General features: G+C 46.3%; 1 protein-coding gene across 3 annotated transcripts in view; it reads right to left on the bottom strand.

Moving 5' to 3' along the window:
• Positions 1-27138, bottom strand: part of ADAMTS9 (ADAM metallopeptidase with thrombospondin type 1 motif 9) — an 84584-nt gene that overhangs the window by 18326 nt on the left and 39120 nt on the right. For all 3 annotated transcript variants that reach the window (XR_015259545.1, XM_086755494.1, XM_086755495.1), the window contains 10 exons: positions 26939-27103; positions 25444-25608; positions 24459-24578; positions 22539-22643; positions 22225-22392; positions 21746-22030; positions 20900-21061; positions 20133-20309; positions 6298-6465; positions 1621-1794 (listed from right to left, as the gene is read on the bottom strand). Coding sequence is in view for 2 of the 3 variants with exons in the window: in XM_086755494.1 (XP_086611620.1) it covers positions 1621-1794; positions 6298-6465; positions 20133-20309; positions 20900-21061; positions 21746-22030; positions 22225-22392; positions 22539-22643; positions 24459-24578; positions 25444-25608; positions 26939-27103 (1689 nt within the window). In the remaining variant the exon portion in view is untranslated. The remainder of the gene's footprint in view (positions 1-1620; positions 1795-6297; positions 6466-20132; positions 20310-20899; positions 21062-21745; positions 22031-22224; positions 22393-22538; positions 22644-24458; positions 24579-25443; positions 25609-26938; positions 27104-27138) is intronic.

Below are 27138 nucleotides of genomic sequence, written 5' to 3' on the forward strand. Positions count from 1 at the left end.
GCAGTCTGGGGTGTTCCATGCAGCCATGAGCCAAGAATGAGCTTGTGGGGAAGCACAGATCAGAGGAAAGCAGATGCTGCCTTAACCTTGAATTTTTTCTTGCTGCAGCAGAAGAGTTGCACAGCCTCTGCATGCGTGAGATGCTTTTTCTCTCATCAGTAAATTTGCTTTTCTTTGAGCAGGAAGTCAGTGGTGCCTCCCCATCTTTTGATACCGGAGCAGGAGGCCCTGTTTTGCACTTAAATCATAGCCTCTTCACACTGTCTAGGCAGGGGAAGGGATCTGGACCAATTTCATCCCCCTTCAAGACCTCCCTGGGCCAATGCAGCAGGAGCTTAATTGCCAAAGAAAGCCAGGCCCCCCTTTGATCAATATTTATCCTGATCCCCAAAATTGGGCACTGCAGGCATCAGGGTGACCAGGATCAGGCTCCAATCATGCACCTCCAAAGTCAATGGGGTCTTTGCTGTTCAAAGGGCGCAGGATGGAGCCCTGGCTCCCCTGCCAGTCGGGCCAGCAATGGTTTTGCAGGAAGGCTGATGCACCTGCTGCGGAGGGGTCTTCTTCCCCTCTCCATCCCCATGGAGGGCCCATGATGGGCAATCCCCCTCTCTCTCCATGACAAGGACATCCTCTCCATAGGAGTGGTGACCTCTTCTGTGGGCTGTGTGACACTGGAGTCAGCTCCCCAGAGCTAGCAGCCCAATCACCTTTCCCATCTCTCCCTGCACCGCAGGGAAGAGCCTAGGGCAGGGATGGAGGAGAACTGGGGCAGGACTCTCTCACCCAAGGATGGCTGAAAATGGAACAAAACCAGAATCAAAGTAATTGTTTTGGTGCCTGGTCTCAACTCTCTCAAAGCCTGCCACAGCACCACACGGGCAGTCGACGGATGGGAAGGCTCCTCCTGGACCCCTTCCCCCTGCCTGGAGTCCCCTTGTCCTCCTGCCACCCATTAGCCCTGGGTTCACCCATTGCCCACGCTGCAGGTGGGTCGGAGTCACTCCCTGAGCCATCGGAGCAGCAGCTTTATCCCCCACTCCAGCCAAAGGGGCAGGCTTTGCTGGGAATCGATCCCATTCACACAGAAAAGCACCGTTCTCCCATGGGCGACCTCATCACAGTGCTGCTCATGGCTTGGCCAAAAGCACTAACTGGGAGCTCAGCAAAAGGAGAGAGTTGTGAGAAAGAGCCGGCGCAACGGGGCAGGAAAGTGGGAATTACTAACGTTCCCCAGTTCCTCCAAACCTCCATGCACAGGGCTCAATGCCAGAGCAGCGCGGCAGGGCTCAGCCTCTGGGAACACACCCAAATCCTCCCTACCCAGAACCTGCTCGATATTTGCATAGGTCCCAGCCAAACACAGGGCAGCACGAAACAATAAATTAACCCTACAGAAGTATTTCTCAGCTCCCCCTTCCAGTCGGCTCGCATGAGTGTTTCCTCTGCCTTTTTTTTTTTTTTTTTTTTTGTTTTTGAGAAGCCCGGGTTGCAACCCCAAAACCCCAGCCCTCCGGCAGCGATCTCCTCAGTGGCCCCTCATCTCCAGCATCATCGCGCGCCTGCATGCGTGAGAGCACAAGTGACGTGACCCCGGGGGAAGGGGGGGTCCACGCTTACCGCTTGCCATTCGCCGGCTGCCCAGTGGTGCGTGGGGCACTCGGGGAGGTGGCAGTCCCGCTGCGGAGGGGGTCGGACGGCCGGGTCGCATTCTGCCTCCTCAGCTGCCTTCGAGGTGCCGCTGTGGCAGTGCACGGCACGGTGTTGGACGCCCTGGCCGCAGGACACCGAGCACTGGAGGAAGGGACAAAAGGTGAGTGATGGACCCCATTGCAGCTGTCAGGGTAAGTTCCCGGGGCTCGCCTTCTCCCCTGTGCTCAACAGCAGGGATAGCAATGCTCTAACACCGGCATTTAAACTACCAGGTGAGGCTTTTCATCGCATGAGGGAAAAATTTTGCAAGGGCAGAGCAGACAGGCTGAAATCCCTGCTCCGCTGAAGCCAGTGGGAATTTTTGCCGTTGGCTTCAGTGGGGTCAGGATTTCCCGGACAGGATTTATATTGCAAAAACCTCTGGAGATAGCGGCGCTGCTAAACCATCGCAACACGCCAGAGGTGGCGAAGCTCTGCGTATTACTTCTCAGCTCAAAAAAGTGATAGTTCAAAATATATCAAATGCCCCAAGTGTCACTAGAGCGGACTTTAATGAAAAGCAAACTTGAATTATATAGAAGAAAGCCTGTGGCAGCAGAGAGGGAAAGGTATGATACAACTGGGATTTCTTTCAGTGTGCATCTAAAGATGCACATGAGCCAGGGCATACTGTTAGTTTGTGAAAATAAATGTCTTCTTGGAATTAACCGCATTTCATGTTCCCTTCATTACACTGTGGGCACATTTCTTCCCACTTCCAGGCACAGCAAGAAAAGCCTGAATTTGTCTGTTTCTCAGACATCTTCAAAGTATTATCTACGCTACAATGCTTTTAACAGCTTGCTTTTCCTTTCACACAACATCTCTTATTGTTACTACACACCATAAGATGTTGAGCAGTACTTAATGTCCCTCTGGTATGAATTCTTCCTTGCTAGATCTTAAAGCATAGAATATAGATTTGGAATAAAAAGGATTTACATTTATAGAAGAAAGCGTGTAAAAATCAAAGGTACGCATTTAAAACACAGCTATTATGATTAGCCATTTGCTGAGTTAACAATTAAGATAAGCAACCTTATTAATACATCAGGAACTAAGAAAACAAGTTTACAGCGCGTTATTGCAATACCCATAAAAACGAGCCTTCCTAAGGCAGGGAATTAAGCGGTGCCTAACGGGGAAGTAATTCTCTTTTCTGCCGAGCATTCCTCTGCAATGCTCCGTTTGCTTCACTATCCGAACGTCCCCTAAAGCCGAGAGGACCAAAGGAAAGCTGACTGTGAATATTTGCCTGGCTTCAGATATTTGTGAGAGGGTGGGAGCTTTTTTTGTCTAACTTTGGAAAGCAGCAGTGAGATTTCTGTCACTGGTGATGCAAACGCTTCCCATATGCTGCGCTGCCTCCCCGTGATTAACGGCGCCGTTTGCCCTACGCATTCCATAGGGGACAGTTAAACTGAATAACGGCCACAAACTTGGAGAAACATACACCCTAGGAGGCACACCATGCTCTAAGGCGCCTTTTGGGTTGCGTTTACCACCCACCTAAAAAGAATGTGCCCAGCTATGTCTCCTCCCTTACTTATCATAAGTGCTGCACCCAGCGGGTTGAGGCGTCTCCTTCTGCGGGGCGCTTCCTCCCACCGCCTGTGCTGCAGCATCAGCACTGCTGTGGCTCCGACTGGATTTATGGCTGGCTTCAAAATAACACCTCTCTTACACAGGCAAGAAAAGGAGGGGTTTTTTTCACCATTTTCATCCTGGCTCTTTTAATGTAGAACACCGGTCAGCCAACCTGTGCCTACCTTGGGGAAATAAATCTGGCTGACACTGCCAGAAGATACTCAGTTTGGGGCAGCCAACCTTTGCAGTACTTAAGTACATCCCCTATGGAATGCCATGAGCCAGGCAGCCTGTTTGTCCTTTCTATAAAGTCTATATATTTTCCCATTTTCCCTTCTCCACTGAGGAAGCCAATCACCAGACTGCTGAGTGCCAGCTCTACCTGATGCTCTGACAGGGCTGAATTTCAGCCTGTAGCTAAAATATGTAAATACCAGACAGCAGAATAAATATTGGTATTTTTGCTAAGTGAAAGGTAAATGGCCATAATTGATACTACTTAGGAGATGCAAACACATTAAATCTGACATTTCAGTGCAGACATAAGCACATTTAGAAGTTGGAGGAAAAAAAGCCGTTTTTCTTCCCTTCTGATTATTATGGATATATAAAAAATGCTTTGCTGAAGGAAAGTGGATTCATAACAACCTAGAAAAGAATTATGCAGCCTCTGAATACAAAACATTCAGAGAGAAAAATACCTGGGAGCAGAGCACCAGCTTAGTCAGCTGTCAATTGGGATTAATTTTTAACTGTTCCTGTATTTTTTAATCCTGATTTTTTGAATCAAAAGGAAAAGAAAAAAAAACCAAACCCTAAAGGCACATGCAACAGGTCCTGTGCATCTGACAGAGGATGCACTTTTATAGGAAAACATTGCCTTTTTTCTCGTGCAGACTTTTACTGGCTTACCCAGGACAAAAGGCAGGCAGCTCACAGCAGCTCAGCTTTGGGATTATCTCTCGGAGGCAATTAGACCTTCAGAAAGCTTTTTTTTTTTGATAGTATCTAAGTGCAAACTGATCACAGCTCCTATTTTCAACAGTGGCACCGGTGATGGGGAAGGTGACATGGAGTTTCTGTGCCCGTTTAGATCCTGATCTATTGGGTACTCAGCATGCCAAACCCCTGCCCGTTTCATAGTCTTAATGAGAAGCTCAGCCCCTAAATTCACCCTGGCTGCGAGGCATTACATCTTGAGCAAAGCCACGCGAGCCCTGCGCACCTCTCACAGGGACGGCTGCAGCTGGGGCTCAAACTCCTGACACCCCCAACTCTTCACCTGTCGCAGGCAAAGAAATGCTGCCAGCATCAGTAAGGATCAGGGTGCAAGGAAGCCACGACAGAGCATTTCAGATGGCTTAAAAAAGCCCAGATTTATATTGCTTTTGCAATATAAATGGGTGTTTCTACCCCTTTACTTTTTCCCCACGCAAGATGCTGGCTGGCTGAGCACATGCAGCATCAGGGATCCGGGCTGCGGAGCCACCCCGCATGCTGGAAAAGCACTGCCTATTCTTAGCCTTATCATTAGCACACAAATATTCCTTAATTTCCTAGTCACAGGAGATTACCTCAGGCCATAAATCATCTCATCCTCCTATTAACTTGGGTTTCTTTCTCCACTTGCACAAAATTAACTCCGATGAGGCGAAGGAACGTTGGGAATTTTAAAACACTTACTTTTATCAATTAACATTAGTGGATTTTAACGCAATCAACAGACCATTACATTATTATGTTTACAATTATTAGCTGGAAAAAATTGCTTTCAGGAGCAGTCACTTTAAATAAGGTGCAAATCGGATATGACAAGACTGTCTAACAGCCTGGTGTTTCTTTCCAGTCTAGCTTCCTGTATAAAATTGAGGTTTCAGTCCTGCAGGTAATAAACGTAATAATATTGACTTAATTTGCAGTGTGGGAGCAGCACTGTGCTTTTCACAGGGCTACCTGGGTGCTCCCAGCCATAGCTTGGGTAGAGGACCCAGACCTCAGAAACTGAACCTCTATGGTGAATGCAATCTTATCCCTTTTCACATGTAATGGCAAATACTCCTACCCTCTGAATTCAAAGGTAAGCGCTAAAAAACATACAAGTCTGAAAACAATCATACAACATCAATGGGTTTATTGTTTTTTTTTTTTAATAGTCGACATAAACAAGAGCGTGCTGTCCTAGTCCTAACATTGGCATGGGTGCCTGTAGCAATGCTAACGGTTTATCTTTCAGGGAACTTGCATACAGTGAGAACTGGTGTTTTGTACCTTAATTTGGAAGACAGACAGCAGGAGAACATGATGTTTTACAAGTTAACAGTTCATTTAGTCTGGGATTTTCAATAATTCTGCTGATCAGCACACTAATGAGGTAGAGGGAAAAGCGAGGTTCAGAGATAAAAATCTGATGCAGCAGATTCAAGGTGATGACAAAGACATTATTTTCAGCAAAAGAAGGATTCAAGCTATGCTTTCAGCAAACGAGATGCTTAATAACTCCTATCACTTTCACATTTCCAGCAGCCTCTGCTCTATGCATCAGTGTCTGACTTCTTAATGAAGCAAAATTAACCGATGAGCTTGTTAGAAACAAAAGGTAGTGAAAAGCATTTTCAATCAACAGCTCAGATTGTTCTTTAGGCTTTCCCAGGAAGCTGATAATAAAATCAATTTCAGATTTCTCAAAACTAAGGAAGATTTTGCTTGGACTGTGACCTATTTAAATAATAACGATATTAAAAAGATGAATAAATAGTAGATTCACTTTTGTATTATATACTAAGGAATTTGCTTTCAGTTAGATACAAAAAGCAATTTGCCAAGTTTTTGGCTGGTAAAAACCAGTGCTGCTTCACTCCTATCCATGAAGCTACACTGTTTTACACCAGCTGAGGATTTGGCCCAAAACTTTTACCCTTGAAAAATTGAAAAGGACAGAAGTGATGGGAAAACAGCTTCTAACCAACCGGATGGAGGAAGAATACCAAAGGGTGCAAAAGGGTATACAAGGCGTCTCACCTGTCCCCAATCTCCTGCTTTCCACTTCGGACATCTGCCCCCTCTGCATTTCTTTTGCACATTGGGCTTAGCAAGGTGTTTGCAATAATCCTCTTCTACATGCCTCCCTTCCTTTGACAAACAGTACACATTGCGGTGCTTTTGGCCCCTTCCACAGGAGACAGAACACTGTAAATATAAAGTAACAACAGATCAGCTTTCACACAGGGCCATCTACGTGGTTGTACATGGGCCAGGGCATTTTCTTTCAACTGGACCAAAAAGCACATCCCCACATCCATGGAGACTACACAAAGCTCGAGGGGGATGCGGAAGGGCAGAATTTAACCGCTGGAAACATTCCCATTTGCACTCAATATTGCATGATCTTCTTGGTCAAAGCCCCCCCAAAATGCCAATATCAATATAGAGAAAGCGGCTGACATTCAGCAGGGATAACAGGCGAGATTCCTGGCATTGCTCCAGTGGTTTCAAAGGAGCAGAGTCATCTTACAGGGATCAAGGCAGGAGCCCCTCAGTACCTACTTAGAACTTGAAAGGAACCATTTCCATTTACCTTGGTACAAAGGGAGGTAAAATGTTGGTAAATCATGAGAGTAAAGCGTGATATACACCTTCGCAATGGGAAATAACTGCACAAAGGACAAGGCAGAAGAGAAAAACGCAGTCTTTCCATGTCCTTGCTAGTAAAGCTCATGTTTGTTTTACCAGTGTAGACTGATTTACTTTTTTTTTTTTTTTTTTCTACTAAACAGACTGAAACCAGGACATGCTCATCATTAAGATTTATGCATTTTGAAAACAACTCAGAAGGTGGCAAGAAGGTAGAGCCTGAAGAATGAAAGCAAAAAGCAAATCAGCAGGTATGTTAGCTGCAAGCTTTGTAGCGAAGCAACTAATTTCAACCTCCCTCTGCAGGTTCACTGAACTTTTTCAAATGTGACCACTTCTGGCATGCAAACCCTAAGCAACTTCACTTTGATTTCAGATTAGTCTCCTCCAAAAGATTTAGAAATCAAAGGGGTCTGGAACCACGACAAGAATTTAATATGACAGTTTCGTGTAGAACAAGCCTCTTACTCAGCATGATGCACCCAGAGACTCAGCTTCTAATTCTTCATTACACATTATGCAAGTCATTACATGCTATGTCACAAGCATCCCGGTTTAATCCTTGAGCACAAACACATTGGTTCAACCATCTCTCAACACAAAATGTTCTGCTTTCTTTTCAGAGATGAGGCTTCTTCCTTCATTTTGGAGCCACCCCATCAGTACATTTCCTAAGAAACAAATTACAGCCCAAGCTCTTCCCAGTCTACAGATACATTTAAAACCTAAAAACCTACAATTTATACATGTAGCAGCTCTAGAAGATCCATTCGATTTGAAATTGGCATATGCATTGGCAGCTGTGATTATTTTAAATTACAGCACTACTTCCAAATAATTCAGCTCCTACTGTGTTAAGTGGTACACAAAGAACCAGCGAGGGAGCAGTAATATGCTCCAAAATGGAAAAGTTCAGATCAACGTGGGGAGAAATGGAGGTAACTCATAAGATCAGATGTTGCTGCTTAAAAGGTTGCATAAGCGATGTCCTGGAAAAGGCTGCTTTCCTGCTGGAAGACTGTTGCAGATTGACAAAAGGCAGCTGAAGTCCCTTGCAATCAATAGGGTTTTAGGGCCGTTAATGATGGTCCTCCGCAAGAGGCGGGAAGCCAGATGAGCCTATGGCAGGGATGGCCACTTCTGAGCTTTCCTGAGTCCAGCTCCAATTTCAAGATTGGCCAAAAACCCCAAACAGCAACGTTAAACCTTGTATTGAGAAACAGAGGAAATGCTGTCCCTTGTTCTAAAATAAGACTTTCATGAGTTACCCAGATTCATAAACTTCACTTTTTTTTTTTTTTTGTATCAACAGGAAAAAGATTGAGTTACTGCTATCCTATTTTTATAAGCCTTCAAATTTCATCAGAAGTTCATTTTTTCATTCTTTCTACATCTCTCCCCAGGCAATGAATGTCAGCAGCAGGAAGGAAATGTCAAATCCTACCCAACCCAGCTGTAAACTTCTAATACTTTCACCCATTTACTATCTTGGGACTAAACATCAACACTGATACTTCAGCAAAAATTTGTGTGCTCCTCAGTAAGTGCAGGTTGATGCCACTTTACTGTGACCGCCAAAGCTGAAGACTACATTCACACATGCTTGAACAGGACTTTCTCTTGCCCCACATCCCAAGCCGGTACAGTCAAGTGCATCTTTTCTGTAATTTAAAAATACACTGGATCCGCTACTTATTCTAAAGGAAGAATAACCCCATAGTGCAACAATGCAAGAACACTTCTGGGGACCTGAAGTTGGTTGACAAATATTTGATCTCACAATTAATATGGTGCTAGTCACTTCCAAAATTGGTATCCCCCTTCTACAAATTGCTCAACTTTGGGGTGGAGCCCGATTCTGACATTTATCTCACCATCAAACAAGACTGCATGCATACCTCAGTGCATCCAGAGGCTGAACCATAGTTTGTCTAATTTTCTTAATACTTGAATGTAATTCTCAAGATGCTGGAATTAATCATTTCTATGTCTGCCTTTAATATAAATCAAAGTTAGCCAGCTGTGCATTTTTTGATCTAAGCCACCCATTTGCTTTCATGCACACATGAGCTATGATCTCATTTGCACTGACAAAAAAGAGAGGTTGAATAATCTAACATAATCAAGTATCAGAGACTGAAAATTCCTTTGCAAAGAGCCTACTTCATAACTGCCTTCTAATTCACCTCAGGTGTTTCCAAATTTTATTTGGCACATAGATTTTAAGCATATGTGAGCCACATGCAGAAAATAGCTTAACAGTAGGCTTCATCTCAACACCAGGTGACTTAGGGAAGCAATACACCTAGCTACTGCCATCAGCCTCATCATTTATTTCAGACTCTGGGGAAAACTTTGCATTTCATCAGCAGGACTCTTCATCGCTGCAAACGCTGCTGCCCGCTTACGGTATCTATCAGTAACAGTGCCATAGCGAGGTAAGCTTTGACCTTGCCCTCTTTAAAACATTTGAGTAGCACAGACAAAATCACTCCTTTCATATGTCTGTCTCTCTTTCTTTCTTTCTTTCCTATTCCCCACCCCTCACAGAAATTACTTCAAAGTACTGGGGAGGGACAGATGGCTCTGTGGAACAACAGCCTCATCCAAGGCTCTTTGAAGTCAACAGAAAGACTTCTACTGGTTTTAATCGCCTCTGGATCCAGCCCTGAAGGCATAGCCAAGGTATTGTATTGATTTTTTTCACTCAGCAGCTTCCTAGAGTCAAAAATCACATGCACTTGGGCAAGTCCATGGTCGACCTGCCTCTGAAATGCTGTTTTCAGTCTGTGGCAGAGGCACAGCAACCAATAACATCCCTAGGTGAACTCACGAGCATGGTGAGGCACGGAGAACAGTGCGAAAACACCACATTGTGTTATTTCTTAAAAAAACCAAGATGATTGTGGCACATAAAATAATAGAGAAATAATATTTTAAAAAACCAGCTACAGTCATTACACTAAAGACTCCAGTAAACCTTCCCCTTGTTACCACCTTTATTATCTCCTAAAATCAGCGCAGTCACACCTGGTGCTCTACATAGGGAATAAGCACAAAAGGACTTTAATAATATTAGGATCAAAGCATTTCAGCATAGATTTCAGGGTATTATGTTGATTGCACAATTAGTTTTGTTAACAGGCCAAGAACCAGTGATTGGTATGCTGCTGATTTTTTCAAATAAATATACTGCCTAGCAAATGCAAGGAAAAAAGTTTAAATAAATATGACAAAAATATTTCCATATCAACTGCTTCCAGAAAGGCCAGAACACGATGCTAAATCTCTCCTGCAACACCTCGCTCTGCTCCAGCGCAGCGGCAAGCTTGTGTTTTTTGTTTCCACAGAAACTTGGTTGCTGTTTCAGAGTTCAGGAATGACGAAGATCATTCTGTTTTACCAAGAATGTGCAAATTGCTTTAAACCTTCCTGCATTTCCTAGTTTGACGTACTGGAAGGTGAGGGTACATCTTGTTCGTTAAGCCCTCTCCAACATAGGAAGGCTGTTATTAAATTCACTGGGCTGGCAGCAGGTAAAAAACAGAGTATGTATCCCAAAAGGTCTTAAAAATTTGTACAAAATTTCCAGCTGGTTGGGCCAAGGTTGTGACCCTCCCACAGGAGCCTGTAACCTGCTCTTCCACACTGGGAGCTTGTGTCACGGCTGTGCCATGACCGGGCTGGAGGCTCGGAGCGAGGTCGGTCTGGCACCGAAAGGACTCAACAGCCCTGGGCACAAATGAGCAAATCTTGGTAAAAAGAAAGAGGCAGAACCGATCAGTCAAGAGCTACAGAGCGGCTCCACTTCTTGTCAGCTTTCTGCACTGAATAGGCAGCTCAACACAGGGCAGAAAAGCAAACATCAAGAATCTGAGGACATTCTCCCCCCAAAGTGAAAAGTTTCAGAAAATGCTGTTAGGCCACTTTTCCAGGCCCCCATGCATCAGCCAACGATTTGGGAGGTATTTGAGATAATGAATGCAAGCTGCGGTGATCACCAAATGAATTCCTAGAGATAGGTATGCTCTGAGAGCTCACCAAGTGCAGGGCTGGGAAGAATTAGACTAAAAATGGTTTTATCAGATTCTGCCAGGAGCAACTTTTTGGAGGAAATTAAAATCAATCCTTGTAGGTTTAGATTTCCACACGTTAAGGATTATACAGAAAGTAAGCGCTCGTAAGTAATCCCTTGTTCATCCTTTCCAACAATCTAAGCTGAAACATGTACTGGGTGAAATAAAGCAGAAATACGACAGAGCCTTACCACCCTTTACATCCCCTGCCCATGAGGGGCTGTGCTCCTGGGTGTCAAACTTCTCCAGCTGCACGCAGAGCCCAACCATGAACCCTCAGAGTTAAGATTTCATCAACCTATTAGCATAGATCAGCTCTTACTCTAGCTTACACTGCTGCTATCAGATGCTGAAATCACAGCCCAGTGACACCCGCACCTCTGAGGTCTCTTAAGTGCAAAGGACACTGCAAGGTACACCACCAAGGAAAGCTTGGATCCCTCCTTATCAGCTGAGTCCTTACTGGATGTCTGAAAAGTTGTGCGTTATCCAGCAACAGAGGTTCTGTATCATCCAAACTGCCTTAATTAGCTTCACAACAGCAAGGTAATTTAGCAGGTAACTCCCTCAGACTCAGTGAGACAAGCAACAGGCTTCAAACAAGCGCACATCTTCACGCTATGGTTTGTTTCTCCAGTGGCTAAAGCACTTCAGGAGATGTTTAGGACATAATATTTGTTCCTAGCTGCTTTGAAACCCTATTCTTCCCCCAATCTGTTTTAGCGTCGTCTCATGCCTGGCTGCATCAGCGCAGTGAGAAGACCGTGCCCGCGCGGTGGGAGTGTGGTCCTCAGGGCAGGATTCACCCAGCTAGGCTTTTCCTTTCCTTTCCTGCAAAACTGTAGGAAGGACCCATACCTTAACGCATACAGGCGCCAAGAGCGCATGGTCATGGTAATTTTAGCTGGTATAAGGCCAGAAAATACATCTGACTTTCGTACGTTTAAAAGGGAAGAGGGGTCTCTACATTCAAGGGAGGTCAACTAGACCAGAGAGCTGAGCAAAGCACGCCAAAGCATTGCACTGCAGTTCGGAAAGGCTTTAGAAATGCTGCATCCATGCTGACTTCCCTCAGTAACGGGAAGACTGAAAAAAAAGACATGAACATTAGGGATTTTGGAGTGTGTAGTCCAAGTATGTTTGTGAGCACTGTCCAGAACCCCTGTGGAAACATCCCAGGGAGCCCTCCTGGAGCAAAGGGCGGCCCTTGCTGTGCGCAGAAGCAGGCTGAAGCCCCGTGTCCCCAAGCAGTGCTCCTCACCCCGGGCACGGGCGAGAGGGAACATCCACTCCAGCTCGCCCTGGCTCTGCAGTGCACGCAGGGCCCCTGTCCTCTGGCTGCTCTGCAGCAAAGGCACAGAGTTTCCCAAGTGACTGTTTGCAAAAGGGAGAAGTAAAACAATCCACTAAACCTTCACCTTCCTGCTGCCAAACCAAGCTGCAGAGACCTCAAATAAAGTCTCATCATAGGTTAAAAAAAAAAAAAAACCAAAAAAAAAAAAAAAAAACAAAAAAACCCGGGAAATTTCTCAAATAAAAGGGTCCAACTTGATGTATTGCTGCAGCAGAGGGAAGAGGCTGGTGTGTCTGGAGCCTGTTCCTCCAGCAGGATGCTCTTGCGCTCTTTAATTCCTGCAAGATTTGAGGCCCTGAGCACTGAAGTCAATACAATAATTTCCCTGAGCTGGGAAACCTCACAAGATATATGGGAGAAAAGCAGATAACTGCAGCAGGAGGAGAAGCCATACATCTTCTCTTCCATAGTGTCCACCTACTAAGTAGCACCTTCTACCCAACTTTCGCTTGCCCCGTTGTTACATCTCATACAAAGACTTCACCGCGTGCAGAAAACAGCAGGAATGTGAACACAGAAATCTGCCTTAAAAGCTGTGCCCCTGCCCTGCTCCATGCTATTTAACTCCAAGAACAAACAAGCAAAAGCCCCCAAATAGCCACTGCAGGTCTCTCCAGCAAGGGAGGCGTTAGATGGTATTTCATGCATCTCCTCCTTATTTGAGGAGCTACCCAAGGACGCGAGTATAATGCGATGTAGAAGGCGCTGATGAAGCCTATTTTCCATGCTGTGGCACTTTTAGGAAAGTAGCAATTGAAGCAGCGAGCAGCCGAGGCTAACTGACACTTCATGTTTTTAGCGAACAATTGTATTATGATGGCATTTAGAAGTTTCATTCAAGAAGAGGATTTCTCTGCATCCGATGGAGTGAAACACAAAGTAAAGAGCTCTCCAGAGTACGGCAGCCCTACTGCACAGGTGTGCATCACACCAGGGATTTGTAGGAGCCTTGCGCTGCTTCTTACTTCCCGGTATTATCAAGAAAAATCTTGGTTTAATGCACTAGGGACCAAACGCTCTCAGCCTGCACAGAGTCTTGGGCATCAGATAGATTTTCATCCATGCTGCTGGCTCACTCGCCTCCCCGCGAGCTAGTAAAAATTAAAACATGATTAGAGTATTAAGTGCCCTTTGAACAAAATTCACAACACTGTTTTTCCTTAATGGCTGCACAAATCAGTTGTGAGGAGACACAGTAAATGCCTTTGTGCTTGGTGTCCCTCACCATCACACATCCTTGTTTCTAAACACTACAGTCCCTAGAATCTGAGTGACGGTCATTATTGCAGTTTGAGGTACACAGTGTGAATGTGGAACGCAGGCAAAAACACACACAGGCTTCCCAACGCCCAGCTCAGCTCTGGGATCTGCTTGAGGCTGCTGAACTTCGCAGCACATCCTTGAAAGCCTGTTACTGCTCTAACACGTCTCCTGCAATCTAACGGGACTAATACAACATGCATTTCAATTACTGCACTCAAAGCCAGTGCTTTGGGGGACAAGTGTTCCTAGCACTGGTGCTTTTATTTATTGCTTTTTTTCCCATGTGTGTGAGTGTATGCATACGTGCGTGTATAGGATGTCTGTAGACTTTACGAAGGCAGCAGTCTGGATGAGTTGACCATGACAAGAAGACTGACACCAGTCATCGCTGAGCAGCAGTCCCACCACTTATTGTTCAAGCTCAGGCCAGCTGTACAACCAAATGCTGAGCAGCAGTCCCACCACTTATTGTTCAAGCTCAGGCCAGCTGTACAACCAAATGCAGCCCAACAGTCACTGTACTTCTTTGGGAGGATAAAGGCAAGTATTTTACAGTAAGTTAAGACAGAAGCATGGGTTGGACTATATGTGGCAAGAAACATCAGTGAATACTACTGGAGTTACCTGCTCTGACTGGGAAAATGCACTGAGGAACTTGGGAAAAGAGGCAGCATCTGGGGGTGGGGGAAAGAGGAAAGTTTCAAGATACAAGAAAATAACTTTCCTGAGTCCAACCACTGGTCTAGCTCACTTCTGTCCTGGCAGAGACAACAGGAGAGGCTACTGAAGGAGAGCAGCAGAGACTGGCCATTCTCTGCAGCTCCTTACCCTGGCACCTCCCCAGCATTCAGGCACTGCATTAGGGAGGTTAGAGAGGATGCTTCTGCCCGGTCTCTTTAATTCTCCATCAGACTGAAAGATGCTGGATTTAACCACCAGGTCAGATCACAACGGCTGCAAAGACTAAGGAGTGCCTGCAAGGGAGGAGCGTGGATCGCAGGAGCTGCGCATTACAGTCCTGCAAGGAGCTGCCTTCGGTGCAGGCTCAGGGCTACGGGCACAGGGCCGCAGGGTAGTCCCTCACCTGTAGTGTAGCAGATGGGCTTCCATGGCTGTTTTCCTGCTCACATCATAGTAAACAGGATGACAGCAAAACTGATAGCAGAAGTATACCTATATAGTTCTCCTTATTTAAGGAGAAGCAGAAGCAGCAATGAAAGATATCTGGTGATAACAGGGAAACAATAAAAATGGAAAGGGAAAAAAAATTGAAGATTTTAGAGTAGCAAGAGAGGAAAAAAACCTGATGTTCCTCTGCCAGACAGCTGGCTACCACTGGCTTCACCCACCTGTAACTGGTCTAGAGCCACCAGCTGTGGCTCTGAGCCTCAGCAGGGACAGGGGGCACCGAGCTGAGGAAAGAGCTGCAGGAGCATCCCTTACCCCTGTCCCAGAGGAGCAACGAGCTGAAGCTCTACAAACAAAAACCCCAACAGCATTTACCCTCTGGGACAAGCTCTGAGAAGGGCACAAGGCAGTGAATAGGTAGATGGTAAGATGGCTGGCATGGCTCTGCCCACACCAGCTGTCACTCAGGGACGTGCAGTTTTGGAGAGTAGCTGAAGCTGGGCACCAGCAGTGGGATGCTCTGGATGGATGACATACAGCAGGGAGTACAGGGAAGGGCTGAAATGGATCTGGTTTGCTTTTTTTAAACAAAAGCAAAGAGGTCTGCACTGTCAAAGGCCTTTTTCTGACTGCGGAACCAAAGCAGACAACTTCTTGCCTTTCATCAGCACAAGGAACCGGCAGTCCCTGGAGTCAGTCGGTCTGACTGATTCTAGAGGGGAGACAGCCAGGGGCCTGAGAGGGACAGCAGCCTTGGTGGGCCAGCCTAAGCGTACAGTAAACAGCCCCGAGACGGAGACAGCTTCAGACAGATGCCTGAGGATATCCATAGGCTACCAAATTCTCATTTCGGTCTGAATCAGCTTTATTCTATCTTCACTAAGGCACCTATTTCTACCTGTTTTTCTAAGGACAGGCAAGCCAGCCAGTGCATCCCTCTGCCTGGGTTATGGGTGCTAGGACCACACGTGCAGCCTTCCTCTGCTGCGGCAACATTTGTCCTTCCCCCACAGCCTCTCAGGTAGGCAGGATTGATTTCATTAGTTTTCTGATAATACCTGGCACTACAGAGAAATACAGACTTGCTGTCGCAGTCTCAGAGCCTGAACGAACATCATATGAATGAAGGACAGAAAAAGCAATGTAAATCACTGAGTGACTGCAGAGTTCAGCGTGCCTATCACTTCATTTTCAAGGATGGCTTTGTTATTGCAAAAACACGTGTAAAGACTCATACAGCAGCTCAGTAATGCTGCTGTCACAGCAAATTCACTTTCTGCAGAAGAGAGGAAGAGAACAGCAGAGTTATATACACTTGCAACCAAATCCGCCCCTGGTTATCACTTCTGCCTTAGCAAGAGCTGACATCCCGCCCGCTAAGAATATTATCAGAACAACAACATGGAGAATATTGCTGTTGAACAGCCTATTTGCAGTCAGCATTTTGTAAACAATGTGTTAGGGCTTTGAAAAGAATTAAATACAAATAACGTGAACTTCCCATGGACACCAATTTTAAGATTAAAATTCCTGAGCACCAACTCCCCAACACAGCTGGTGGCCAGGCAGTCCTCCCGCTTCCCACCCAGTCCAGAGCCCCTTCGCTGCTTTTACATCCCTGCATGCAGCCAAAGAGCCCTGCAAAGCCATCCGTGCCACCAGCTTCCAGCTCTGGCGAAGGGGATACGGCATCATCCTCCTAACGCAAACTTGAATTCACATTGACAGTAGCAGTTTGATGTTTAGCCAGCTAATAGCCTAATTATCTTACACTAAGCTTCCAGTTCTTCATTGTCAGATCAAACAGCCCTCAAAAACTGAGACACCAGCATTTCTGCCCATTTGATAAAGAGCTAGGAAGCACACACCGCTGTTTTGCGGGCACTAAGAGCTACGCAACCATTGCTTCAGCAGCTAGAACTTTTGATATCCAAACACAATAGGTACTTGACAAAGCAGATTACTTTTAAAACTATAATGTTCTTCAGGAAAAAAAAAAAAACACCAACCACCCAGACCCCAAACCCCACCCATCCATTTTCCACAGGTCCAATTCAAACGATTACCATCCCACGGCAGCGGAGCCCACGTGACTCACCCGACTGAACCAGGACACGGTGTTGTGACATAGAGTTGTTTTACCTTATCTGTGCCCCTTTCCTAACTCAGAAAGAATGAGAAGCCCATGACAAGTGAATTATTCATAAATTGTATCAGGATACAGCTGTATGTTATGGTAAAATCTACAGCACCAAAATTTCAGAGATTATTGCAAGGAGCAGATCTGCTCCGAGATAAGTGGGTTCAGCCTCAGGTTTAAGCGAAGTGATGGATGATACCCTCCCTGAGCATCTCCCTCGTTCTGGAGAACATGGCAAGATTTCCTCTCGGCATTCGAGAGAGTGTACGGAGATCTGTATTCGTACTATGAGGCATTCAGAGGAGAAAAAACAGTCTCTGTATCCTGGTGACAGTCTGCATGTTTTCTAAAGCATTATTTTAATAAAAAAGGTCAAGTCTATCACATGGCGTACAATTCTGCAGTGTTTAAATACATGTTCTTAAACAAGCGAAGAAATCAAAGTGTCACCTCCTCTTAGTCCTCTTGGAACATACAATGTAATGACAAGGCATCTCCCCAGTCTCCTGTTATAAAATTATCATTTACATACAAAATCTGTTTATTCATTTAGTGATCTCTTTAAAACCTGGATTTAACCAGTCAGATAAAATAATTTGTTTACTGTATAAAATCCCCGTGGAATTTTTGCCTGAGGACTGAGGGTTGAACCCTTCAGACTCTCTCCACTTTAATTTGTATGTATTCCGTAGTACTAATTTCACTGAAACTTGAGTGAAGCTACGCCAATCAGATGCTCACAAGAAATTATTTATCCAAACTTCGTATTTCATACACTTTTAACTGTGTTTGTTTAATTATCGAGAATGACAATTTCTGTTGGAGAACAAAGCAAGCAAAATAAAAGCGAGTCAAAAAATGGAACATTGCAGTGCCATTTCAGAAAATTTAGTAAAAGTTACCCAAACTAAGTATATGATCTTAATGTAGCAAAAGACTCAAGAAATCATTATACAAATTCATTTATGATTATATTCTACTTGTCTTTAATTTTCACTGTTCAACATTAACATTAAACATTGTAAATGTATGCAATATTTATAAAATTAAATAACAATATTGGAAAAATAAATACACTTTTACATAAATACATAAATCCATACTGCTGAAAAGTTTCAGCTAATACTATACTCTTGTTTCAAAAGTGACCAAAAAAATATGGTAGTGACACTCCATCCCAACGGATGAAGTACGTACAGCTACAGAATGATGTTGGCAACAGATGACAGAGCTAAAGCAAATCCAGGTGATATCACACTAAGGAAAAAAAAATTTGGATGTTACTACCTACAGTAGTAGCACGAGGTAGACATATATGGGGAGCATTTTTCAGGAGGGACATGAAGCCCTTTTAACCCCATAGATACAATTCAGTCTTCAAAGAGCTCTGGGGTCCCCTACGTCAGAGCCAAAGGACACCGTGGTAGTGAGACCTGAGAAATCAAGTCACACTGTGGCAATGACTGGGGCTCAGCTCCGCAGCCCCTTCACCTGCGGAAGGCTGGGGGGAGATGCTGCAGGCAGGATCGGGTGCCCCTGCCCTCTGCCTGTTTGCCCAACATCCCGTTTGCTCCCAGGGACCGAGTGGGACAACCCACCAAGGTTAATACGACTTAGTAGAGTCAAGGGAACCACCCAAAACTGAAATGCAGGACTGCACCCTGCATTTCCACCACAGAGGAGCAGATGCAGCCCTGGAGCCTGCTCCTCAACATCTGTGAAGAGGCTGAATGCTGAGCCACACCAAAATGCAACACAACTCTGTCCGCACCTTTGGTTCTTGCGAATGGTCCAGCACAGGTAACACAGGTTGGCAGCAACTCCCAGCCAGCAATTCTGCGGGGAAGCCACCGCGCGGGTTGCTGGCTCTGCTTAGCTGCCCTCGCTCATTTTTAGCACCAACTATATCAGCATCCAAGTGATACATTAGCACCTCAAATGAAATATTTCATATCACTGTCCCTTGTACTGGTGAAGCACCATATAAATACCAGTTCAGCAGTTTTATGGCTATTGCATAACTCACTGAGGTATGACAAAAATATTGAGGAGCATTACTGATGGCATCTGCGTTACTGAAAGCACCCGCAGAAACAAGAGTGCCGTTACGTTTTAGCAAGATGACTTTTCAAACCATGACAATTAAAGAAGTCTAATACATTACAAACATGCTTTTTTTTTTTTCTATAAAGTGCTTTTGAGTCCAATTGAATTTTTAAAAAATCTTCTTCAAATGCTTTTATAACAACATATGCAATAAAGATTGATATTAGTACAAAGGACACTCCAGAACCAGCAGGTCCGTGGTTTCCAGCACGCCAGAAGCGCCTTGTGCAGGCTGCACACCGGGGCTCCGTGCTGAGGAGAAGCTGCTGCTCTGGGCAGGGAGAATTTCAAAGCTGTGGGACCCAAAATAGCACCCCAGCCCCCTGGTTCAGAGCCGCTCTGCCATCGCAAGAGCATCTGTGTAGCAGACTCCTCCAGCAGCAAAGGAGCAGGGTGAGACACCTCTGCTCCACACACTTTTATGTTATTAGGGAACTCCCAGGGGTTTAAGTCTTCCACCATCTTGCTGCTCCCTTGCTGACAATGATAACCAGAGCAGCAGCTGGAGATCAGGCCCAGCAATAATTCCCCAGAACCAGAGAGACGCATGAGAATATCTTACAGGTGCCTTTGCACAGCGCATCACACTCATGTTATACATAAACGGGAACAGAAACAGAGCACGGGTGGGAATGTACACGTGTTTCTACATAGCTGTCTGGTGGGCAGGCAGGGACACGCACACACCTCTGTACACACTTGGGAGTTGATGCAATTTAGTACACGTTTTCCCCTGTCATCTTGTTTTTGGCAGAGAACACGCGACTGGTAAACCAGTAGGTGCACAGTGCAGTATTACCATTAAAGATCAGAACAATTTAACTTCAATGGAAATGTACTGCTTAAATGCCAGGTTTAAATTCATATGCAAAGAACTCAGTCAGAACCAAGACTCACAATGCACAGCGCTCGCACAGTGTAATAAAACGGACAAAGGTGGCTACTTAGCAGAAAGTGCCTTTTAAATTAAAGGACTCGAGCTCCCCTAACGTAAGCCCTTCCTGAACAGGTGTTATTCTGAATATATTGTCAATAATCCTCTTTAAGTGCAGTTTTAAGACACGAAGCATTAGCACCTTGGTTTGAAGCAAATTAAATCTGTTGTTACGGGATATCCACAAAACTGTTCACAAAGAGAAAGAGTTTATGGTCGTACCGAGCTCCAAGGACCAGCGCTCCAGGCAGCATCTCTAGGACAGTCCTGCACATTGCACTGCTCTCTGTCTGGTGGCTTGTCAAGGATTTCACAGCTCAGATCCGTAAACCTTTCTCCGTTCGGGCGCTGGCATACCACCAGCCGTGTTCTCGTCCCTGCCCCGCATGGCTTCGTGCACTGCAAGTCAGCAGAGGACAGAGTAATCACCGTCAGGGCAGCAAAAATACTGCTGACTGGTCGCTTGAAGCATTAGCACCTCTTGAGACCCCATAGTTGTTTCTACTCCCAACCAATCCACTCCAGTCAAATTCCCCCAAATGCTGCATGAGCCTCACATGGGGCATCAGATGCTTCAGCTTCTCTGTTCCTAAAGCTGTTCACGCTGCCCCACGATGACACTGCCAGACCCAACTGGAGGCTAACATCTCTAACTGCTCGTCTCAGATGACTTTTCAGAAGGGAGCAGTGTTTTTATTAAGAAAAATGGCCTTCAGTTATACTAGACTTCTCTTAAAAAGAAAAAAAAAAAAAATCTCAATTTTTGTAGAATTTGCTTTTGCCCAGGAAGAAAATTTTCCCATGACAAATGGAAGGGCAAACACCACCAAGCAGTTGCTAAGGTATTCTCATTTATCAGAGGCTGCCTTTCGTGCTCCAATCTTTTTAAGAAGTGTCATCGCAATATCTCCCTCTTCTCCCATTTTTCAGCCATCTGCTAATGAAAGCCCTCCCCTGCGCAGGGAGCCCAGGATGAATGGTGCACTCACCTCTCCCCAGTTGCCATAAGCCCACTGCGGACAGGGGCCAGATTCGCACGATCTCTGCTCCATGGGTTTGTTTTTCTCATCGCAGTTATTCGCGGTGTATCCGTTTTCATCCTGGCACACCACGACCCGACGCTGGAACCCCCCTGCACACGTGCTAGAGCACTGGAAGACACAATTGCCCACAGCTTCATTATTTCCAGGAATAATTTTGCATTCCCAGCTCCTTCCCAGTGCCTTGCACCGTGGGAACGCACCGCTAGACATTTAATACAGCTAACAGGCATTATTAACTTCAAAACCCAGCTATTACTAATAGCAGTGCAATGACTTAGGTGCTGACTAAGCAACGAAAATAAACACGAGCCTAGTTTTAAGCAGGTGAGTAATCTCCACTGCCTTTAACGCAGTGTTTGACATCCCATTTGTGCTTAATTCCCTTTAGGGACTTTTGTGATAAAGCATTGCACTGGTTGGGGTGAGAGGAGCTGGCATTAAGGCTCTGCTGAGCATTGGCAACAGCTCTGCACAGCTCTAAGTGTCCCAGGAGACAGCCAGGAAGCAGAGGCTGGCCTTTGCCCCGTGGAAAATGATGCTGCCAGCTTTCTGCCTGGAAAGGCTGCGAGATAGGTGTGAGAGGCTGAGAAGTGATGCCTGAGCCCTACTGCAACACTCGTTTGCGTGAGCGGAGAGCAAGGAGTGGGGAGAAGGGTCCCTCTTTTCCCTGCGTGGTGATGTTAAAAAAATCCTGGATTAGCCCAGGGGCAAAAAAAAAACCCAAACACCCAAAACAAAACAAACCTACCAAACCCAACAACAAACTGGAAATAAGAAAACCAGGGCACTTACAGCACCCCACGGGCCAATCCTCCACTGATTGCCTCCCGGTATGTGTGCACGGTTTCGGTTCGGGCTGCCTCCGGGATGCAGTTTCAGGCGATGATCCGGATAGAGGAAAGGGTGGATGGGCCTGCCGTAGTCATGGCTGTTTGGATGACAAGGAGACATGGAGCAGTCTTGTTCAGTGGCAGGGAGGTCGTCTGGATCGCACTCACTCCTATCCACCAGCTGGTCACTGTAATTGATGCAGATCACTTGTCGCGTTGCCTTACCTTGACCACAAGTCACCGAGCACTGCATTACAGTGGGAAAAGGAGACACAGTCACATTTCCAGCTTTGAAAATCAGGCAGACAACTATTGCTAATAATGAACAGCAGAAAACCTTAATTTCCCCACTTATAAAGGGCAAGCATGACAGATTAACAAAACACATTTCCAGCAACAAGGTCCATCAGGCTCTCCTGCAAGAGACAGTGCGATGCTTACAGAGCTCCACTCCAAGGCCTTCCACTGCCCACACGGTGTCACGGTGCACATTTCTGTGGCTGACGGTTTTGGGAGGTGGAAACAAGCTGACTCGTCGGCCACCGAGCCCTGGTCATCCCGACAGCTGACGTATCTCATCCGCGTACCCTTCCCGCACGTTGCGGAGCACTAGGGAAGAGCAACAAGCACTCCACTAGAAAGTTTCTTGATATATATTCACAAGGGCTTTGGAATAAAAAGTTGGTCAAATGCACTTAAAAATATCACATTGTCTACTGTAAAATAATCCTGAAAGTATTATGACACATGCTTACCGGTGTCCAGGATCCAAATCTCCACTGCGTCCTGTGAATGCCCGATATGGATCTCTTGGCTTCGGGACTCTTTGGATGGGGAGGACATGCTGCTATTTCACAGTCCTGTACGTGAAATACATGAGGGAAAAGAGGGAAATAAAGAATTTGCAGACGTTTCAGTTAAACCACCTCCTCTTCAATGTAATTATGAATCGCACATAATGTCTTGAAGATCTGTGATCTGCATGCCTGTGTGTTGGCAGGCTTTCTCCTTGCGTCCTCTTGCTGAATCAGCAAAATTTGGTATCAATACCCTGAGGGCTTCACATGCAGAATCTCCATGGACTTTTGACTTCTTAGGAACTCTACAATACAGATGCACATACCCATGTGCCATCTCCATGCATCAAAAACAGGTGTTTTGAGGCAAAAGATGAAAGTTCATTAAGAGAGTTCTGGTATGAACAAACATCTGCAAAGCAGCAACTTTATCTCCCTTCAAAGCTCCCTTCCTTCAGCACGAGACCTGCAGATTGCTTCATAAAGGTCACACCGCTGAGCTGACCGCAGCCCTTTCATTCCCTGCAGCCTACCAGACCACCTACATCCACATGCTGATCTTCACCATGCACTAAGCATGCAAGGTTTTGGGGACAGGCATGTCATTCTGCTCAGTCTTGGTACAGTGCCTAGCAGGAGGGCTCTGGTTCTGTGTGGACCTCCTGGGAGGTCTGGTGACAGAAATGATGAATAGCCATGACTTTACTCCCTGAGCCTCCATGAGTAGTCATTGCCAAAACGGAAATTAATACTGATTGTCACTGCGAGGGAGAGAGCGACTCTTGACAAATGGCATAAAGGATTTCCGCATTGCTGTGATTTTACTTACACTGGAGATGTGCGTGCCAAATGATGGCTGATGACAAGTGGGTTTGTTACCCCTTGATCACAGTGCAATGGGTCTCCAGTGCAATGGGAAAAACAGCCCTTTCCTAACTGTTGTAGCCTTAGCTAAACTCTGTGAAGTCAGGCAGGACTGAAGCTGGGCAGGGCATCAGCACTATGACTCTCCTAGATGACAGATAGATGGTAATGTTCTGTTTTATTAAACTCCTTCAAACACCTTGGACACATCCTCTGCTTGAAATGAGAACGTACATGTTTGCTTCCAAGCACCAGCAAACACAGCATGGAAAGCCTCTTCAGCAAACTTGCAAAGGGCATGCAACATTTCTCAATTTATCCAGCCAGGGGGAACATGCGTGGGATTGTAGTTGGCACATACGCTATATTGTCACGTGCAGCAGACAACAAACGATGGCCTCTAGCCGTCATTTGTGCTACACAGCAACGGTCCTGCTCAGACTGTAGCCAGGCATCCCAGACCCTATGCAAGCCAAAAGAGGTGTCCACTGTGCCAAGACCTCAGCCTCTGAGGACAGTAAATACTGACCCGTCTTATCCTTCTGGTCTCTGGTTGTCTTCCCATACTCATCTACTGCCACTTCTTTATCTCGCAAGCTTTCAGAGACCAGCCTTAGCTCTGAACCTGAACAGCCCCTTGCACAGCCCATCCTCTACTAGAGCTGCATGGATATAAACCGTGAGCAAAGGTAATCTTTACTCTGTGAAGTCCTGATGCCCTCATAACAAGTTGTCGGTTGCCTTTTTGGCAATCTAGTGCTTCAGAGCATAAGGTTAACCACATGGAGAGAGTCTGGATGGGAACTCCCCAAACACAGCTTCTCTGTCCCATCTCCACCAAAACAGGGCACTGTGCTGCACCTCTCCAACAGCCATATGGCAGAACATACACTGTTCTGCATGGGCTGACATTCAGGACAAGCCTTTGCTGCAGCAAGACATCCCCTGAAGCTGCAGCATGGATGCCTCCATACACACGCTGGCAAAAGATGGAGACAGGACAGTAGGATTTACCTGGGTGTCTGTTGGCCTGGTTGCAGCATTGCACTCGTTATCGTCCACCACTGACAGGTAGGTGCCCACGACACACTTCACCGCTCTCATCTGGTAGCCTTGGCCACAGGTCATCGTGCACTGGGAGAGGACAGAGGGGAGAAAGAAGAGCTGGGTCTGAGTAGCTGCTTCGGTTAGAAAGTATTTATCAGCCCAGGCTGTGTTTAGGCATAAGCAGCAAAAATAAAACCCAGCTTCCCTTCTGCTTTCTCTCCACTTCATGCATTTCAGTTTTAAATCAGGGCAAAGTGTTAATTCACTGCGCTCACCAGAGCCTCACACGTTTTGCTTGCTTCCTTGGGAATGAAGGTGCGAGCATTTAAATGATTTACTTTGCCGCATACAGTAAATCATAGCCTGGTAGAACCTGCATCATATTCTTCTTTAAAAGCAGTTGTTCAGCCCCATGGTAGCACAAGCGGCTAATGAATAATTTTGCTGATGGGAAATAAGTCTGACTGGGACAACTGGTCGGGGTTTGTTGCTGCTTTTTTTGAGCCAAGAGCTAACAGCTTTGTGGAAAGGGAGATGCCAGAACACTCCAGGAGAAATGAGTAACTTGTATTTTAACAGAAAAAAACACCCCACACCTACTCAGGAACTGCAAAAACATTAAAAGCAACAAAAGCTATTCAATGAGAGTAGCTTTCCTGTGAAAATTAGGCCATGTATTTAGGTGCCTAAATATGGATTTAGGAGTGTAACCTTGGAAACCCCTTTTTTGAAAATCACGGCCAATTTAGTATGACACAGATTAAATTTAGCACAAAGGGCAGGTACTGTTATTGCTGCCCATCCGCTGAACCCAAGCGAACAGAGGGCTGCTCTGTGTGCAAATCAATTAACACAGTTATGCCACTGAATCTGGATGAAAGGGTAGCGCCCAGCCTCGGCCACCAGCACCCAGGTCCCACCAGCTGGGAGCCTCGCGGCAGCGCTGCTGTACCTGGCCCCACGGCCCCACTTGCCACGAAGCACATTCCTGCTGCTGGCACGTCTGCACCGACTCCGGTTTCGTTTCGGGATCGCAAAACCTGTCGTTTAACCGATCTTCTCCAAACTGGCACCAGGTCTGGCGGTGTTTATGCCCTTTTCCACAGGTGACCAGGCACTGGGAGGAGTAAAACACAAGCTCAGGTGGTGCCGGGGGCGTGCTGCCAGCTCAGCACCTGCCCGGCACTGAAAAACAAACCTGGAGATCTCTGCTTAAAAACTGGTGCTGAGTGGTGGCTCTTTAGATAAAGACCACATGCACTGGAAAACACGTGAGTGTCCCGCAATGACAGGAGATTGCTCTCAGGAGCTGGTCCAGAGCAGATGCTGGAGCATCGAAAGCCCAGCCAGGCTGGGATCCTAAATAACAAAGTCAGACCATGAAGGCTCTTTACTTCCAGCAGCTGTGAGATGCAGGGCAAAGCCACAGCACTGCCCAACGAGGCTTCAGCTGTGCACGTCAGGGTGCCAAAGGCTTACAAAAACCTTTGCTTGGCTCTGAGTGTGCACGTTAAAGATCTCAGCTCCTGTGGGCTGCCAGTGCCTCTTCCACCACCCCATTGTGGCTCGGGTTGCTAGCAGCTCGAGTTGGAAGACAGATATTTTGCAGAGAACAATCCCTGTTTCCACTTAATTGCTTTTGTTACTTCCTAAAGGAATGTGATTCACAGAAACGAGAGCTGTTTGGCCAAAAAGGCGATGAGCAGCCTTTGAAGGCTGTACTCCAGCATCCTCAATCCTGCTGCAGGGAATCATGGAATCACAGAGCGGTTTGGGTTGGAAGGGACCTTTAAAGGCCATCCAGTCCAACTCTCCTGCAAGGAGCAGGGACATCTCCAACCAGATCAGGTTGCTCAGAGTCCCATCCAACCCGGCCTTGAATGTTTCCAGGGATGGGGCATCCACCACCTCTCTGGGCAACCTGGGCCAGTGTTTCACCAGTTTTGTTGCACATGGTTTTGCTACATTGCAAAGGACACCAGCAGCAGTGGAAGAGGTAATGGTAATAAACAGCAGGGAGAGGGCTGAGTAAGATGTTAGTAGGGTGAAACCCTGCCCTCCAGCGACAGCCAGAGCTGCCAGGGCTCGTGAGGACAATCTCAAGGGAAAATTAGGGCAGGAGGTGTTTTTCTTCCCCAAGCTGCAAAGGAACCGTGGAAAAACTGGGGAGAAATTACTGCATGACTGGAGAGGAATTAACCTCCTGTGGCTTTGCAGGGAGGGAAATGGTCACTTGACCAGCAGTGACCAGGCCAGTGACTTTGCTGCCCATCTCAAACCTCCCTGTGCACAGGCTTGGGGAGACCTGCTGCAGGAGGCACGGTGCCACCACACCTTGGGGTGCAAACAAAACATGATGAGCAGGAACAGAGCCGTTTCTTTGCAGGCACCAGCCCCTCAGGGTGGAGGACCAGCTGGGTGAGCCCACCACAGTGGCCAGCACCTACCTCAGACCACTCGCCAGTTTTCCACTGCGGGCACAAGAAGTCGCTGCATCGCTGCACCGTCAGCTTCTCCTGCTGACTGCACTTGCTGTCGTCCAGGACGTCATTGTAGGTATTCACGCACATGGCCCGCCGCCTCCGCGTGCCCCCGCCGCAGCTCTTGGAGCACTGGGGAGGAGAGGCAGGGAGTAAATACTTTCTGC

This window comes from Chlamydotis macqueenii, chromosome 10, assembly GCF_036417535.1.
Source record: "Chlamydotis macqueenii isolate bChlMac1 chromosome 10, bChlMac1.mat, whole genome shotgun sequence".
In the NCBI taxonomy this organism is placed as follows: Eukaryota; Metazoa; Chordata; class Aves; order Otidiformes; family Otididae; genus Chlamydotis; species Chlamydotis macqueenii.